The 15,262-nt window shown below is 39.7% G+C and overlaps 2 protein-coding genes and 1 non-coding gene across 3 annotated transcripts in view; all 3 read left to right on the top strand.

Annotated features, from left to right (window-relative positions):
* Positions 1-9,979, top strand: part of pik3c2a (phosphatidylinositol-4-phosphate 3-kinase, catalytic subunit type 2 alpha) — a 51,887-nt gene extending 41,908 nt beyond the window's left edge. Inside the window, exons 21-33 of the mRNA XM_039808148.1 lie at positions 456-548; positions 878-1,007; positions 1,549-1,685; positions 2,666-2,772; positions 3,266-3,422; positions 4,207-4,316; positions 4,915-5,122; positions 6,232-6,356; positions 6,695-6,812; positions 6,902-6,983; positions 7,244-7,350; positions 7,459-7,584; positions 7,823-9,979. Of these exons, the coding sequence (XP_039664082.1) occupies positions 456-548; positions 878-1,007; positions 1,549-1,685; positions 2,666-2,772; positions 3,266-3,422; positions 4,207-4,316; positions 4,915-5,122; positions 6,232-6,356; positions 6,695-6,812; positions 6,902-6,983; positions 7,244-7,350; positions 7,459-7,584; positions 7,823-8,005 (1,683 nt within the window). The 3' untranslated portion in view covers positions 8,006-9,979. The remainder of the gene's footprint in view (positions 1-455; positions 549-877; positions 1,008-1,548; positions 1,686-2,665; positions 2,773-3,265; positions 3,423-4,206; positions 4,317-4,914; positions 5,123-6,231; positions 6,357-6,694; positions 6,813-6,901; positions 6,984-7,243; positions 7,351-7,458; positions 7,585-7,822) is intronic.
* Positions 9,980-11,085: 1,106 nt separating this feature from the next.
* rps13 (ribosomal protein S13) lies at positions 11,086-15,086 on the top strand. The gene is made up of 6 exons (XM_039808900.1): positions 11,086-11,172; positions 11,728-11,776; positions 11,862-11,940; positions 13,742-13,911; positions 14,396-14,496; positions 15,013-15,086. The coding sequence occupies exons 1-6, from the start codon at positions 11,150-11,152 to the stop codon at positions 15,044-15,046; spliced, it is 456 nt and encodes a 151-aa protein (XP_039664834.1). The 5' UTR covers positions 11,086-11,149; the 3' UTR covers positions 15,047-15,086.
* On the top strand, positions 14,628-14,757 carry LOC120564824. The gene has a single exon (XR_005640161.1). It is a non-coding gene; the product is annotated as a small nucleolar RNA SNORA19 (small nucleolar RNA).
* Positions 15,087-15,262: the final 176 nt, after the last annotated feature.

Below are 15,262 nucleotides of genomic sequence, written 5' to 3'. Positions count from 1 at the left end.
TACTTTTGATGTCACTTGTCCTAATAGCTGCATGTACCCTCCTAAGTAAGAAGAGGAACACTACTTGCCACAAAATGAATTGTTGGAGATAAAGTATCTTCTAATCAGACCTTCCTCTGCTGAATCTATCTGGGTATCATTTTTTATAGCCCAGGCTTCTGGCATACCTCCCTAGTTAGACATGACTTTAAGGAAATGATCCAGACGTAGTAGTAGTCATTGGATGGTGACATTTTTGGAGAAGCATAATGATGACCTACATTATGTGGCCTCTGGGTAAGTGAGACAAAAGTGGCTTTAAAAACATGTCCAAATAAATCTAAAAGATATAAAGACAACAACGAAGAAAGACAGGGATTATATGCTGTTGTAAAAATGGATCCTAGAAACAACAGAACAGCATAATGTAGTGCAGGATATAAAAAGCAATACTGTCGGTTTGTGTTTGTGTGTAGGCCTGCTCCTTCTTCAACTCCAACGCAGTTCCCCTAAAGCTGGCCCTGGTCAACGCCGACCCACTGGGACAAGAGATCAATGTTATGTTCAAGGTACTGTACCCACACACAGTATTTTGAACTGTGTGGAAAATGCTCAAAATGAGCAGTCATCATTATATGGTGTATATATACGTGAGAACTGGTTCTTGTGGCTCTTTTAAACAGGCTCCACTAGTTTAAACTTTGGAGTTATCACCAGCTACATCTAAAATGTTGCTTGCTTGTTAGAACTTTGAATTGCCCTGTTGCTGAAATGTGCTATATAAATAAAGCTGCATTGCCTTGCCTCTTATCTGAACACTGCGCCCCCTGGTGGCTGAAGTGAAATCCAACCAATAACAATAAAAGTGCAGTGTTTTGATGTAATGTTTGTGTGTCAGGTTGGAGAGGACCTGAGGCAGGACATGTTGGCTCTTCAGATGATCCGCATCATGGATCGCATCTGGCTGCAGGAGGGGCTGGACCTCCGCATTGTCAACTTCAAATGCATCTCCACCGGCAAGGATAAAGGTAACAGTCAAATGCACACAGAAGGCCCATTTACACGTGTGTTTGGTTATTTCAAGAGTTTCAAGTCAAATTTAAGACCCTTTTGATTTACACTTTCCCACATATATACGTACAGGTCTGTTGGCCAGATCACAAATCTCATTGCAATCTGTTTTTATTTTTTTTGTGGGCTACATGCAAATCAGAGTCAGTCCTTATCCAGTAAAGAATGAGGTGGCAATGCACCTGTTGTGTTTGGTAACTGCCAAAAATGCAAGAAGAATAATAACTTCTGCACTTCTTCAGAAAGGAAATGACCTTTCTCTCTGAAATTAAAATCACCATGGCCATGGCAAGAACAGATATTCTCTTTACTGAGGTGTTTTATAAGAAGGAAGGAAGTATGTAGTTGCTGTAAGATGGCAGAAATAATGACAGCTGAATATGACAAGCAGTGGCATCGTCATTACGGCAATACAATACCATTATAGAACCAATACAGAGCTGACTGTTGTGTGCTTTTTTTCACGTGCGTTAATAGAAGTTGTGATGTGTTGTTTAGGCATGGTGGAGCTGGTGCCGTCCTCCGACACCCTGAGAAAGATCCAGGTGGAGTACGGCGTCACCGGCTCCTTCAAGGACAAACCGCTGGCAGAGTGGCTCCGCAAGTACAACCCTGCCGAGGATGAGTATGAGAAGGTAAAACGCATAAAGCATGTGTGCACACTCACATTTCAAGCCAAACAGCTATGTACCTACCACTCCAAAGTAAAAAACTTAATATTGAATCCATTTATTGCATATTATTCTACTTACTGCATCACTACCTATGACATGACATTTATTATTTGTTTGACACAAAGTATTGATTTCATCAGTCTTAGTTAACCACATAGCTGCTTTCTAATGTCTTATGGTGGTAAACTAGTGGGGGGGGAAATGGCTCAAATATTAAAACCATAATTTTCCTGAGTTGGCTCTGTAGGAGTTAAAAACACACCGTTGTTGTACTTGAAGTTTATAGTAGTTGTAGAACTTGTGACACCAATAAATCTGAAACTTTACTCCACGCTCACAACCTCTGACCCGAAACATCTACCTTCACAAAGTGTGACCCTGAATGTGAGCAGGACGCAGGAATAAACTTGTCATCAGATATATGCTTATATTATTGCTGAGCTGACCTGTTCTCTTGTCAAATACATTTCATTGTAACGTTGACCCTGTGTGAACTTACATATGACTAATAAAAGAGAAACCACAACTTGCATACTTGAGCTATATGGAGCTCTTCCTCTCTGGGAAGTCTGCAAAAGAATTTCATAATTTCTGGGTTTGCTTGAAACATCTGGAAAAGTAGGGAATACATTTAAGCCGCCCACACATAATCAGCAGTAAAGACGCACTGCGCTGGCCGTGCCAGTGGCGGAAGCGATACCCTTGGTTCAAATTATTTTGACTTGGTTGCCGCTAACCTTTTTTAAAGCGCAACCAATGAGATAACAGCTGTTATGTGACGATTGTGGCATTTTACGGCTGTTGACCCGCCCCGCCCTGCGTTGCTTCCTAGGCATTGTTGTCCTTTTCCAGTAAAGCTTTTGTTCTTCATTTTTCGTTCCCACTCCACCCTTTCATCAGTTCCTCATGTGCGGTTTCGTGTGTGCGTGCGCATACCACAGTTCTGCCCGTTCCAAATGACAATCATCCTGCGCGCCCCGTCACATGTTCCACACGAAGCTTGCCCAAAACTGTACCAGAGTGTCCATGTTGTCTTGCCCCTCAAACTGTAAATCGATTCTTCTCCTCATGTTCGCTGTGTCCTGTCAGTCCGCTGCATAAAAACTTGCTTTGGTGTGCTGTCCGTCGTTTAAAGTCTTCCACAGAATTCGCCATGCCACTGTCAAAAGGTGAAGTTATACCAAGTGTTTGCGTCAGAGTGATACAGATATGTACATGATAAGCCATAAAGCTTTTTGGTACATTGTCAGTATTGAAACTCACCAGAACTATCAACTTTTTGTGAGTCACTGAATTTCATGTGTAGGATTTACTGTATTTCTACTCAGAAAGATTAATGTGTATTTTCAAGCATGATCTGGTTCAAAGCTCACACACTGCACTCATTCCCAGCTGGTGGGCTGCCCTACAACCACACTCTTCTATTTTTAGCCTCTGAGCATCTCCACTGAAATATTTTTATTTTTTTAATAACTTCTGGACTAACCTTCCTCAGAAGCTGAATTTAAAACCACTCTCCTCGCCTCCTTCTTTCCCATCAGGGACCGCGCTCCGTTCGTTCTGACCTCTGACATGGCGTACGTCATCAACGGAGGCGAGCGTCCCACCAGTCGCTTCCAGCTGTTTGTAGACTTGTGTTGCCAGTCCTACAACCTCATCCGCAAGCACTCTGGGCTTTTCCTCAACCTGTTGTCACTGGTGAGACAGAACGCACGCACGCACGCACGTACGCACGCACGTACGCACACACACAAACCCCATAAAATAATATAAAACAAAGAAAAGCTGCAAATCCTCATATTGCAGAAGCTGGAACCAGGGACGACGAGGTTAATCAATTTATAAGATAGTTGCAGATACATTTTTACCTCAACTAATTGATTAATTGACTATCATTGCAACTCTAGTTGTGGTGCAGTTCAACATTCTTGTTTTTGCATCTTGCAGCTGACTCGTGCTGCAAGATGTGTCCTCATTGTTAAGCAGAACCCTTTTCTTTTGCACCTGCAAGAGCCAAAATAAGGAATAAATTGGGCCTTCATAATAAATCAGTGCTTCACTTTTGTCCTGGAAATTTCAGATTATGGAATATGCTGAAATATATGGCCTCTTGATGTTTCTTAAAAGAATGTCTGCTGGTATTCGTATTGTATAAATAATAATATAATTAAACAGTCAATGAGGGAAAAGTAAAATACATGTAAACATGAGTATAGCTAATTGTCACTGTCTTGTGTAACTTTATTCTGAAATGATAGAAGCATCATGCTAAATTATTAGCAGCCTTAAAAAAATATATATATATATTTAATTATAGTACTTTTATGGCATTATCTTGCTGTTATTTTGTGCTATTAATTAACTTAATTAAGACCTAATAATCTTGGTATATGTATACAGTATATATACTATATGTAATGATGTTACTGTACACAATGATGAGCAATAGATGGGTAAATCTGTGTGTAAATTTGTGTTGTAGATGACGTCCTCAGGCCTCCCAGAGCTGACCGGCTCTCAGGATCTAAAATATGTGTTTGATGCCCTGCAGCCCCACAACACAGATGCTGAGGCAACTATCTTCTTCACCAGGTAAATGCATTAACTTTTATTCTACCAGCTCTGATCCAAACTAATCTCTCTCCACTCTCGTTTCAGTAAACATAAATGGGCAGCTTGGGTAAAGTTTTAAATGTAATTTCCCCAACTCTTGAACACCCTCAAAATTGGAGACATCTCACAAATGGGAGAAATCAATCACTCTTCTAAGCTTTTTTTTTTTTTTCTCTCCTGAAGTATTCCCATGTGCATAGCTGCTATTTTGACCCGACCTGTTATTTTGAGAACGGTGAATTCAAGGACAATTCCTTGTTCTTTTTTTTTTTTTTTTTTTGCTGCTACAAACTCAAAATCCACTAGGTGGCAATACAAGCACATGAAGGAAAAGAATAGCTGCTGTCTCACATTACAGCAACAAAAACTCCTGACATACTTGAAATAGTATCAGGTGGAGCTTGTTTTTGTAAAACCAGTCGAGTTGGATTTTAACAGTTTGTTGATTAAAAATATGTACCTTGTGAAAACTTTGTGTAAAGCTTAAGGTCAAAGATAAAACAGCATATTGATATTAGTTTCACCTCCACCTATATATATATCTCTCTCTCTCTGATTTTCCCCCCCTCCTCTCCAGGCTAATAGAGTCCAGTCTGGGCAGCGTAGCCACCAAGTTCAACTTCTTCATCCACAACCTTGCCCAGCTACGATTCTCTGGTTTGCCAGCCAACGACGAGCCCATCCTGTCGTTCTCCCCTAAGACATACACTTTGAAACAGGAGGGCCGCATCATCCACGCCTCCATCTTCTCCTTCCAAAAGAGATACAACCCCGACAAGCACTATGTGAGTTTCATTGGGTCATGTCCAGAGGTGTCAAGTAACAAAGTACAAATACTCCATTACCTTACTTAAAGGTATAGTGGAGGATTTTCCCGAATTTTAGAAAAGATCCGCCCTCTCCACTTTTTGAAAAAATGCACATGCGCAACACTCTACCTGCTCCCGAGACGTAACGCCTATTAAACGTGTGCACGAGAGTGCACTGTTTACAAGTTGCTGTCGGCATGGTTCATACAAGCCTACTTTCCAAAAGAAGATTTGCACTTTTTCACAAATTGAGATGTTTACAGTGTCTGCGCGGTGCGTGACTTGTGCCAGGGCTAGCATCGCTAATCATAGCTTACATCAACTTTCACTAGCAGTGATTTTAAATGGATTTTTCCAAATAGCATGCCAAACTTTACCTGTCGGTAGAGAGAAACTTGGCGACTGAGGCATCAGTGGAGAGCCCAACCTGTGCTTTTTAGCGCATACGCCAGCGTGTGAGAAACATTCTCCCAAAAACACTCCGGTCTTGTTTCTTTCTTCAGAGGCCTTTCTCTTCTTGTCATACCTTCGTAGACACTCGTAGCTCACCACACATATACACCTGAAAGTATTCATGCACAGAAAGCGAAAACTACCCGCAGGGCGACGGCATGCACGATGCCCTTACGTAAAACATAGCGCCAGAATGATTGACAACTAGGAGGACCAATAGTCTTGATGATCCACCCGGAAAAAGAAAATCCTCCACAATACCTTTAAGTAGAAATTTTGGGTATCTATTAGTGCTGTCAAACGATTAAAATATTTAATCGCATTAATGTCATAGTTAACTCGCAATTAATCGCAATAATGGCATTTTTTTCCCCTTACATTACTTTTACTTTAATACTTTAAGTAGTTTTGAAGCCAGTACTTACACTTTCACTTGAGTAAAAAGCTTGAGTTGATACTTCAGCTTTTACAGAAGTCTTTTTAAACCCTAGTATCTTTACTTGAGTAATGAACGTGAATACTTTTGACACCTCTGGTCACGTCCATGTTCCATCACATCTCTGGATGTAAACTGGGAAAGACACTGACACTTGATCGCGTTGTCTGTCTCCCTCCCTGTCCTCTCTGTGCAGACGTATGTGGTGAGGATCCTGAGGGAAGGTCAGAATGAGCCCCAGTTTATCTTCCGCACTTTCGATGAGTTTCAGGAGCTCCACAACAAACTCACCATCCTCTTCCCCCTCTGGAAGCTGCCGGGGTAAGACATCACCTCCACCATGTCCCTCAGCCTCTTTATGTCTCAATTACTGATCTGATGTCCTTAATACGAAACTGTAATACAGTACTTTTCTTTATTGACACATCAGCTCATTGCATCCTGTGATTAGGAAGTTATTTTACATGTTTTGTAAAGAGAGAATCTCACCTTCTAGATTGATTTCCCTACACTACAAACCCACTATCGCCCACCTAACTTTCCCTCTATGATCTTATGAGGCTGCTATGCTGACGATACCTCCGTACTGTAGCTTAGCGGAGAGTAACATCCGATTCTTTGGAATAGTAAATATACCTTGTCTGTTTCCTTATTTCTAGTTTCCCTAACAAGATGGTGCTCGGTCGCACCCACATCAAAGAAGTGGCTGCCAAGAGGAAGCTGGAGCTCAACAACTACGTCCACAACCTGATGAGGAGCTCCACAGAGGTCACCCAGGTACACATACACACACACTGATACTCAGTGGGTCAATGTTAGGTGTTCTGTACCAGTCAATGAAGTCATCTCATGCTCTCTGTTCCTAGTGTGACCTGGTCTACACCTTCTTTCATCCAATTGCACGGGATGACAAGACCGAAGGCTTAGATGCCACGCCCAGAGCACCAGGTAAATACCTGCACTTTTCATCCTCTTCCTTCAAGTATTTGTCAGACTCGCTGTATGACAAATACAGCGAGTGTGACACAGGCTGATTATTACTGAAACAATTTGGCTACTATGCTGCTAATCGTTTTAAAATTTTTGGGTGAAAAGACTGTGTCTACCTAAGAGAAAAGGCTATGTTGTTAGCTTCGTTAGAAAATGCATGTGTTCCTGTGTTAACACCAACCTGAATGTGATGAGTGGTATCTATCGAACTGTTGCAGAGCCTCCACTGAGTCCCACTTCTGGTCGGGTGGAAGGAGAAGTGAAGCTCTCAATCTCCTACAGGAACAGCAATCTCTTCATCATGGTCATGCACATCCGAGATCTGGTAAACATGTACAGCTATGATTTAATACAGATCCCGACGTAAACTGCTTTGACAGTTTTTTGTGTATCTATCCGCTGTCATACTATTAATCCCTCTGCTCACCTTCAGGTTTCAGAAGATGGAACCGATCCCAACCCATATGTGAAAACCTACCTGCTTCCAGATCCACACAAGACTTCCAAACGCAAGACAAAGATCTCAAGGAAAACCAGGAACCCTACTTTCAATGAGATGGTTAGGAAATACAAAACAATTACTTCTTACATTTGTATATTTAATATATGTATTCTTGAACTCAAGAACCATGGTTTTGGTTTTATAAAAGTAAACATAAGGGAGGTTTTTCTTTTGATAAGTACATTATGTGATCTGGTTCATTAATGGTCAATGCGCATGTGAACAGCTGAACCCAAATAAGAACTCCATGGCCATCAGGACACTTTATTCACTTTTCCCTCCTCTTCCTCCACAGTTGGTGTACAGCGGCTACAGCAAGGAAACCTTGGGCCTGCGGGAGCTTCAACTGAGCGTGCTCAGTGCCGAGTCGCTGCGTGAGAACTACTTTCTGGGCGGCATCACGCTCAGACTCAAAGACTTTGACCTCAGCAAGGAGACGGTCAAGTGGTACAAACTTACAGCCGTCCCCTACTTCTAACCCCTCGTTGCCTCTCCCAAAGCCGGGGACGACTCCTTGTCTCCAGACAAAAAGCTGCATTCACATCATATGGGAAAGGTGGCGGATGCGGCCTTTTTCTTGAAAATACTGGTCACTGCAGTTTTCAGTTCATAAAAATACTACTTCAGAACTTGGGGGTCTGGAGATGGACCCTCATTTTTGCAAGGATTTTTGACATCATTAAATTTCAAATATAAGCAGTGATATTTTCATTTGAAATTTAACAAACCAAATGGACTGTTTCTTTTAGATGACTCATGTTGTAATAAGTATTTTCATGGCAAGAAACAGCTGTGCTTGTGGCTGAAAAACCTGCATCATTAAGTACATGTGTTGAACAACTGATCAGTAATAACCTGATTCTTCAGAATTTCATCATGGTATCTTGACAGATTCAAACAAGGTTGAACACACCATTGCTTAATAATAATAATCATCATGTTGCTTCAGCGGTTATTCCCATATGACATGAATGCAGACTTAAAAACTCCTTCAGACGCACCCTCAAAGGGCGACCGAAGAGGCCGATTCACAAACCCTCAAAGGCGAGCCTGCTCTCCATTCTTTACTATTTTTCCCTCTTTAACTAATTAAGATTGTTTCTGTGACAAACAATCTCCACTTATTTTGTCTCTATTTTTCCTAAACTATAACGAAGAGCTGTAATGTTTTGTACATTTTGATATTAGAGGACCAAAACGGCTTACTTTCAGAAGAGTATATATAGATTGACACATTTATTTTTTAAGGACTAGAAAGGGGGTTCATTTTTACATTTTCCTTGTTTATTTTCTATTTAGACAAATATGAGGCATCAGGGTTTCCTGCTTTGCAGCAGACACTTCTGGGTAGAGTAGTCACACACCAGATTCTATGAAATCAACAGTGACCTTATGATTTCCCAAGAACGTGCCAAAAGTAATGAGAAGGACGGCAAATGAAACCACTTTCCCAAGTACGGAGCTGAACAGGGGGCCCATGTCTGTCCTCACAATCCCTTTTTAATGCTCAACTTGGCCTTATTGCTATATACATTTTATTAACAATGTGATATGTCCTTATTAAAGAAAAATCTATATTCTCTAAAGCTATATCAGTAGTTCTCCCAGAGCAGGTCTGGTGCTGGACCGGCACCGTAAAGGTTTTTTGTAATGGTGAACTGCCACTAAATGCACACTACCAGGTATTTTCTCTTATGTTATTACTTGACTATTTTCACACAGCACACCTTAAAGGGGAAATTGTATCATACGCTTTGGAACACGCTCTGGATGAAGAGATAATGGTTGACCAGTTGGGCTCAGTTAGGTGTTTCCTTCAGGTGGTTCAAAACCATAATTTTTCTAATTGCCGTTTATGGACTGAGTTAAATGGGAAGACTGAGAGTCTGGACCTGAGGCTGTCAGAGGCAGCAATACCACATTCACTCCCAGTGCCTTAGAGTGGTGTAATGACGCCTCGATGAGTAACTGGGTAAATGTTCGCAATAACTTAAACTGCTAGTGAAGTCCAGATCCAGCCAGGCTTTATGATATTTAAGTGAGAAAACATTTTGTTGAAATGTCAGACAAACTGAACACAGATCAAAGCTGAAAAGGCAACTTTGACATAAAACATCTTCACAAAAAGGGAACAAGATTCTGAGCGTTAGCTGCTTTCCTCTTTACTCGCTAACTTTAAATCTAAAGTTGTTAATGTTTAATAAAGAAATGTATCTGAAAAAGGTTTTTTTAAGAGAAGATCTACAAGACAATTATGATCTAAGAGCATCACTCACACAATGAATATTATTGACTTGATCTACTCTTTTAGTGACTGTACAAAGAAAGAAAGCAGAGTTTGTATTAACATGGCCAGTTATTTATTCTTAATTGGTGACCTGTAACCCGAATGGATCAGTTTGTACTGTAATCCCTCTTTTCCTAAAACAAATTAAATGTTTTGGAACAAATATGACTCCTTGTTTGTTTCTGTTGTATAACACTAAGACACTGAGCACCTACTGCCTTATCTATTTTTACCCAAAGAGTGTGTGTAACCTATAAGGTTTGTATTCGATCAAACCAGTTACATGGTGTAACTACAGTTGGGCGGTGAATACCTTCATCAATGCAGATGTGAGTTTGGCTAGTTCAAGCTACTTCGATTGTATTTAATGAAGAATTCCCCATCTGCATTGAGCTAGCTGCTCAAGGACATTTTGACAGGTCGAGCTGGAGATCGAACCACCAACCTCTCTCTACCACCTGACCTGCAGCCGCCCCCATCCATGCATGAAATTGAAACAATGCTATTCTAAGTAGTTTGTATGGTAACTGAATTGACTCAGTTAAGAAAGTAACATATGTATTTTCCCCCAGAGCACAGACACCATCCAGCAGTCTTATACTGGAACACTACCTGGCCACAGGTTCATCATCTGTTTGGTAGTAATCTCAGTACATTTAGATTGTCAAGGAATATGCATAAATAAGCGTGGTATAAATGATTGGGGCTTTAGAAATATATTTTGACACAGGACCCCTCCACAAGACAGAGCCTCCAGACCAAACAAAGTCCCCATCTAAAAACATATGCAATTTAAGTAAATATTGTGCCTACACAATATTGCAATATTGTAAAATGTATCCCCAAACAAAAACACACAGTAAACTTGAGGCCTCTGGTACTCCAATGGTACTTGGGCATTGCTTTGCTCAGTCAGTAATCTAGCCTTGTTTTCAGCAATATTAATAGAATAATTGTTTTAATGATTTTGTTACTGTAGATTAACGTTGTTATAAAGTTCAAACTGAATTATAATAACCTGAAATATGTATTTACTTACGGTTAAACAGACTGATGAGGAGAATTCAGTAATTATTGGTGACTATTCACTGGCATCTAACCAGAGTAAAAACCAAAATATCTTGCATGACTTTCAAAAACTTCGATGCCACTCCAATGGATCCCTACATAACAAAATAAAATTATCAATTTGATCATTCATGTCTTCTCATAATAACATCGCGAAATGTTAAAAGCGTCAATAAAGCTTTTCTCTGCGTCATTGCGTCACTTCCGGCGCAGGCGCAAAATACCATTTTCTGTCGCGTGTGCGGCCTCTCTTCCTCTACCGCCATCATGGGTCGCATGCACGCTCCCGGGTGAGCTCTCTTTTTATCATTTAAAGTTAAAATATTGTTTCGACAGATCGCTTTTGATGGCACGATATGGCTTGTAAACGTGTTATGGATGTCTAAGGACCAAGTTGAGCTATTTTGTCCAGCCTAGAAGCAAGGAAATAACTTAAATATACGCACCCTTAAATCGACATCCATCTCCAGCTAGCTGATGTTAGCTTGCCTTAGCTAGCGGCACTACCAGCTCACCACGATTTTGCTGATTGACTTAAGCCAGACCTTTTTAACTCGACACTAATAGTTTACACATTCACAGCCCAAATGCAACATGTTTCCGTTCTGTTGAAGAAATGAAATCCTTGTAACTTAAGCATTTGACGTTAAGACTTGAATAGTTAACCCTAACACGAGTAAAAAGCTAGCGTTAGCCCAGCTATTAACCATTAACGTTACCAGCTCAGGTTTGCAGATTGCTCCTAGAAATGTTTCCTTCATTGCTTTTAAACATGCCTGTAATGTTTGCTTTCTCCTTCAAACTGCCAATGTGTTAAACCAGTCGCATGTCTTTCTTTCCTATAGAAAGGGCTTGTCCCAGTCAGCTCTGCCTTACAGGCGCAGTGTTCCCACTGTGAGTATAAAATCATTGTTTAATTTAAATAAATATTTCTAAACAGATTTGATCAGTTCGTAAATCATTTAAACATTACTTGCAGTGGCTGAAGCTGACATCCGATGATGTCAAAGAGCAGATCTTCAAGCTGGCCAAAAAGGGCCTGACCCCCTCTCAGATTGGTAAGTGTTACTACTCTAAGGTTAGGTCTAGAAATGTACTAAAGTATTATTGTATGCGTATGCAGAAAAGTAAACATGATCACAAAGTGTATTGATGACTGCAAACTGTAGGTGGTATGCAGGACAAAGTCATCATCTGCAGTTTCACTGGTATAGGCCTCAGATTCAGATTACAACGTTTGTAGAATTTATATTATAATAATACTTTATTAATCCCGGAAGGAAAATTACGTTTTCACTCTGTTGTTATAACATACAAATGGGCCTGAATACACATGCTCAGTACTATAAGCACTAATGGAGATGTAGAGTACTGAGCTAGACCGCAGTTGGGGTTCGTGTTGCTCGAGACTTGGCAGTGACAGATAATTTCCAGCTACTAGCCCACCACCATACTTTAGTCTGTATGGGGACTTGATCCAGCAGCCCTGTGGTTCCCAACTCCCTACAGACTGAGTTACTCCCAAAATTGAGAATGTCAGTGAATGCAGAACTAGCATATTTGCTTTCTTTCATAAAACGTGGCTGAACCTTTTACAGTCTGTGGGGTTAACACAGTTGTTAAATTGGAGACATCATTACAGTAAAATTGGTTGTTTTCTTTGTGGTATGTTTAATAACTTAGCAGGTTTACATTGCTTTAGTTGTGGTAGAGCAGATGTTACTGCTGTTCAATTGTCCAGTCAATACAGGTGACAAATTTTTTGACATCTCACTGTTAACCACTTTAACCAAATTAAATTAGTTTGGACAAAGCCACGAATGCCATTGTATTCAGCTACTAAAGGGCACCGGTACCTTCTGGAGGACTTTATGTAGCATTTGCAGTTTTATGAACTTCATCCACTGGAATGTTAACTGTAGGACTACAGCACAGAAGAACAGTGTCTGGTCAGCAATCTGTCCACAGTTGGTGGTAGGAAAAGCATAAGGGACTGATTAAGTACAATTTGGAATTTGTGTTGTAGCATCTTGCTCTATTAATTACATACTTTAGTGGACTTTTAAGTCACACCCCTTTTCAACTTAAAATTTTATACAAAATTGCGTTGCCTTTATCAAGGACATAGAGTAAAGTTTGGACATTTTCTGACAGTCTACAAGTTGTCATTGGTTGTTTTAAGAAATTACTTTATCACCATCTGTATTCAGTTCACTACATCCAGTTTTTTTTTCTGGTCCCTTGTGCAAAACAAAGCAACATTCAGGAGTGATGCAAACTTTCAGGCTGCACATAAGGTGATTTAAAAACAAGGTTTAAACAGTGCAATAATAGGAAAATATAATAAATAGAAGCCTCCCTTCAACAAAACATGTTAGGAAACAGTCCTGTCAGGGTTGTTTACTCTACAGAATGTTTTTTAAGATGTAAGCATTTATATAAATTTACAGAAATTGATTCATACATAATAATAATAATACATCTATATTTGATACTTTGCTCTATTATTGTATCTATATTTAGGTCTGAAGAAACTTATTTTAGCTGGGCACCAGCTCAATATCATTGACGTAAGCTGTTATTTTGCAAATGTGGTTTGTTAACCGCATTTACGACAAACTTTGAAGTTGTTTGCTTTAAAAAAAAAAAATGTATCTGGGTGGGTTAGTTTAAGAGGAGGAAGTAGATAATGAGCCAAGTTAAACTAAGTTTGCTCTGACTGCTGTATTACTATCTATTTTGTTGAAATTGTTTTTATTTATTTTTAATATATCATAAGAAAGCGGACACTGGATGAATAAAGCAGTTTGTGAGCAACCTACGGTGTCAAGTTTCAAGTCTGTTTGTCGCCTTGTCTAGGTGTGATTCTGAGGGACTCCCATGGTGTGGCCCAGGTACGTTTCGTCACTGGCAACAAGATCCTGAGGATCCTCAAGTCCAAGGGTCTGGCCCCTGACCTGCCTGAGGATCTCTACCACCTCATCAAGAAGGCTGTGGCAGTCAGGAAGCATCTGGAGAGAAACAGAAAGGTATAACAAGACTAGGCCCAAAACCTAGGTCTAATATTCAGACCATTAATGGTCATATTCACTTTTTTTTAATTTATTTTTGTATTGCCATCTCATGGCTGTCAAAATTGGCCAAATGATTTTAGAAAATTCCTTCTAATAAAACGCATAGGTTCAAACATATATATCAACATAAACATGTATTTTATGGATCAAAATACCTACACATTAAAAAAAATAACGAGTGCAGGAGGCAGGACATGAGGCAAATTACACCATCATGTATCCAGTTTGTAATTTGGTCATAAATGAGTCTCTTGCATTCCTTGAATTTGTCTAAAGATTTCGGCTTCACACCTGAAATTAGTTTTTTAAAATTGTATTGAAAATCAAAATGTGCTATTAGTATTGGCAGTTATTAGGGTTTACATGGCTGGGTGCACGTATTCAGTAATACAAAACATGTTACATGTCATACCATAACAATTTTTTACTATACTTGCAGGACAAGGATGCCAAGTTCCGCCTGATTCTGATTGAAAGCAGGATCCACAGGCTGGCCCGATACTACAAGACCAAGAGAGTACTGGCCCCCAACTGGAAGTAGTATGTATTAGTTTTGCTTTGGAAAGCTTTCCTTTTGGTTTTTATGTTTCAATTCCATTTCTGTTAAACATTTAAACGCAATGATGTCATAGACTTACTAACTGATCCACATGGGCTACATGCATGTAAAGATGCACAAATCATTGTCCTGCTCTTCCCTTTATTGAGAGTAGTGATATTTCTGTTGTGCTAGAAAAAGCTGGAGGTAAATTAGCAGATTGGCTACTTGGTGCCACTTCTGCCAGTCCCCTTCACACATTGGAATTATACATTTCTATATTAATTCTCATTTGAGGCATTTGATTAACTTTCATACTGGATTTTTTTGTTGGTAATTCTAACCAAATATATGTATTGTTATAGAATATGACCGTAGAAACTGAATTTATATTTACACAATGTTATCCTTGCAATGTAAACTAGTCCTACATTGTTTCCTCTAAAAGTTCTAAATAAACTGTGGTGCTTATTTCGAGGAGTGCTCCCTCTAATGGCATGTTTTCTCTTTGTTTACAGTGAGTCCTCTACAGCTTCTGCTCTGGTGGCATAAACGCTACACTTTTGGATTAATAAAAAGATATAAATTGGAACTTGTTCTGTTGTCTTTTTTTTAAATTACCATGTTTACAGATCTTGTTCAAAAGTGTATTTTGCAATCTAGTGGTCAAAAATAGTGTAACCATTAGTTTAGGCTTTCATGGTCTGTATATGGGAATGTAAACTTTAAAGAAATAATTTTGAACTCAAATTGAACTGCATTTTTTTT

The sequence above is a fragment of the Perca fluviatilis genome, chromosome 8 (genome assembly GCF_010015445.1).
Source record: "Perca fluviatilis chromosome 8, GENO_Pfluv_1.0, whole genome shotgun sequence".
Lineage (NCBI taxonomy): Eukaryota > Metazoa > Chordata > Actinopteri > Perciformes > Percidae > Perca > Perca fluviatilis.
This window is presented reverse-complemented; position numbering and strand designations above follow the sequence as displayed.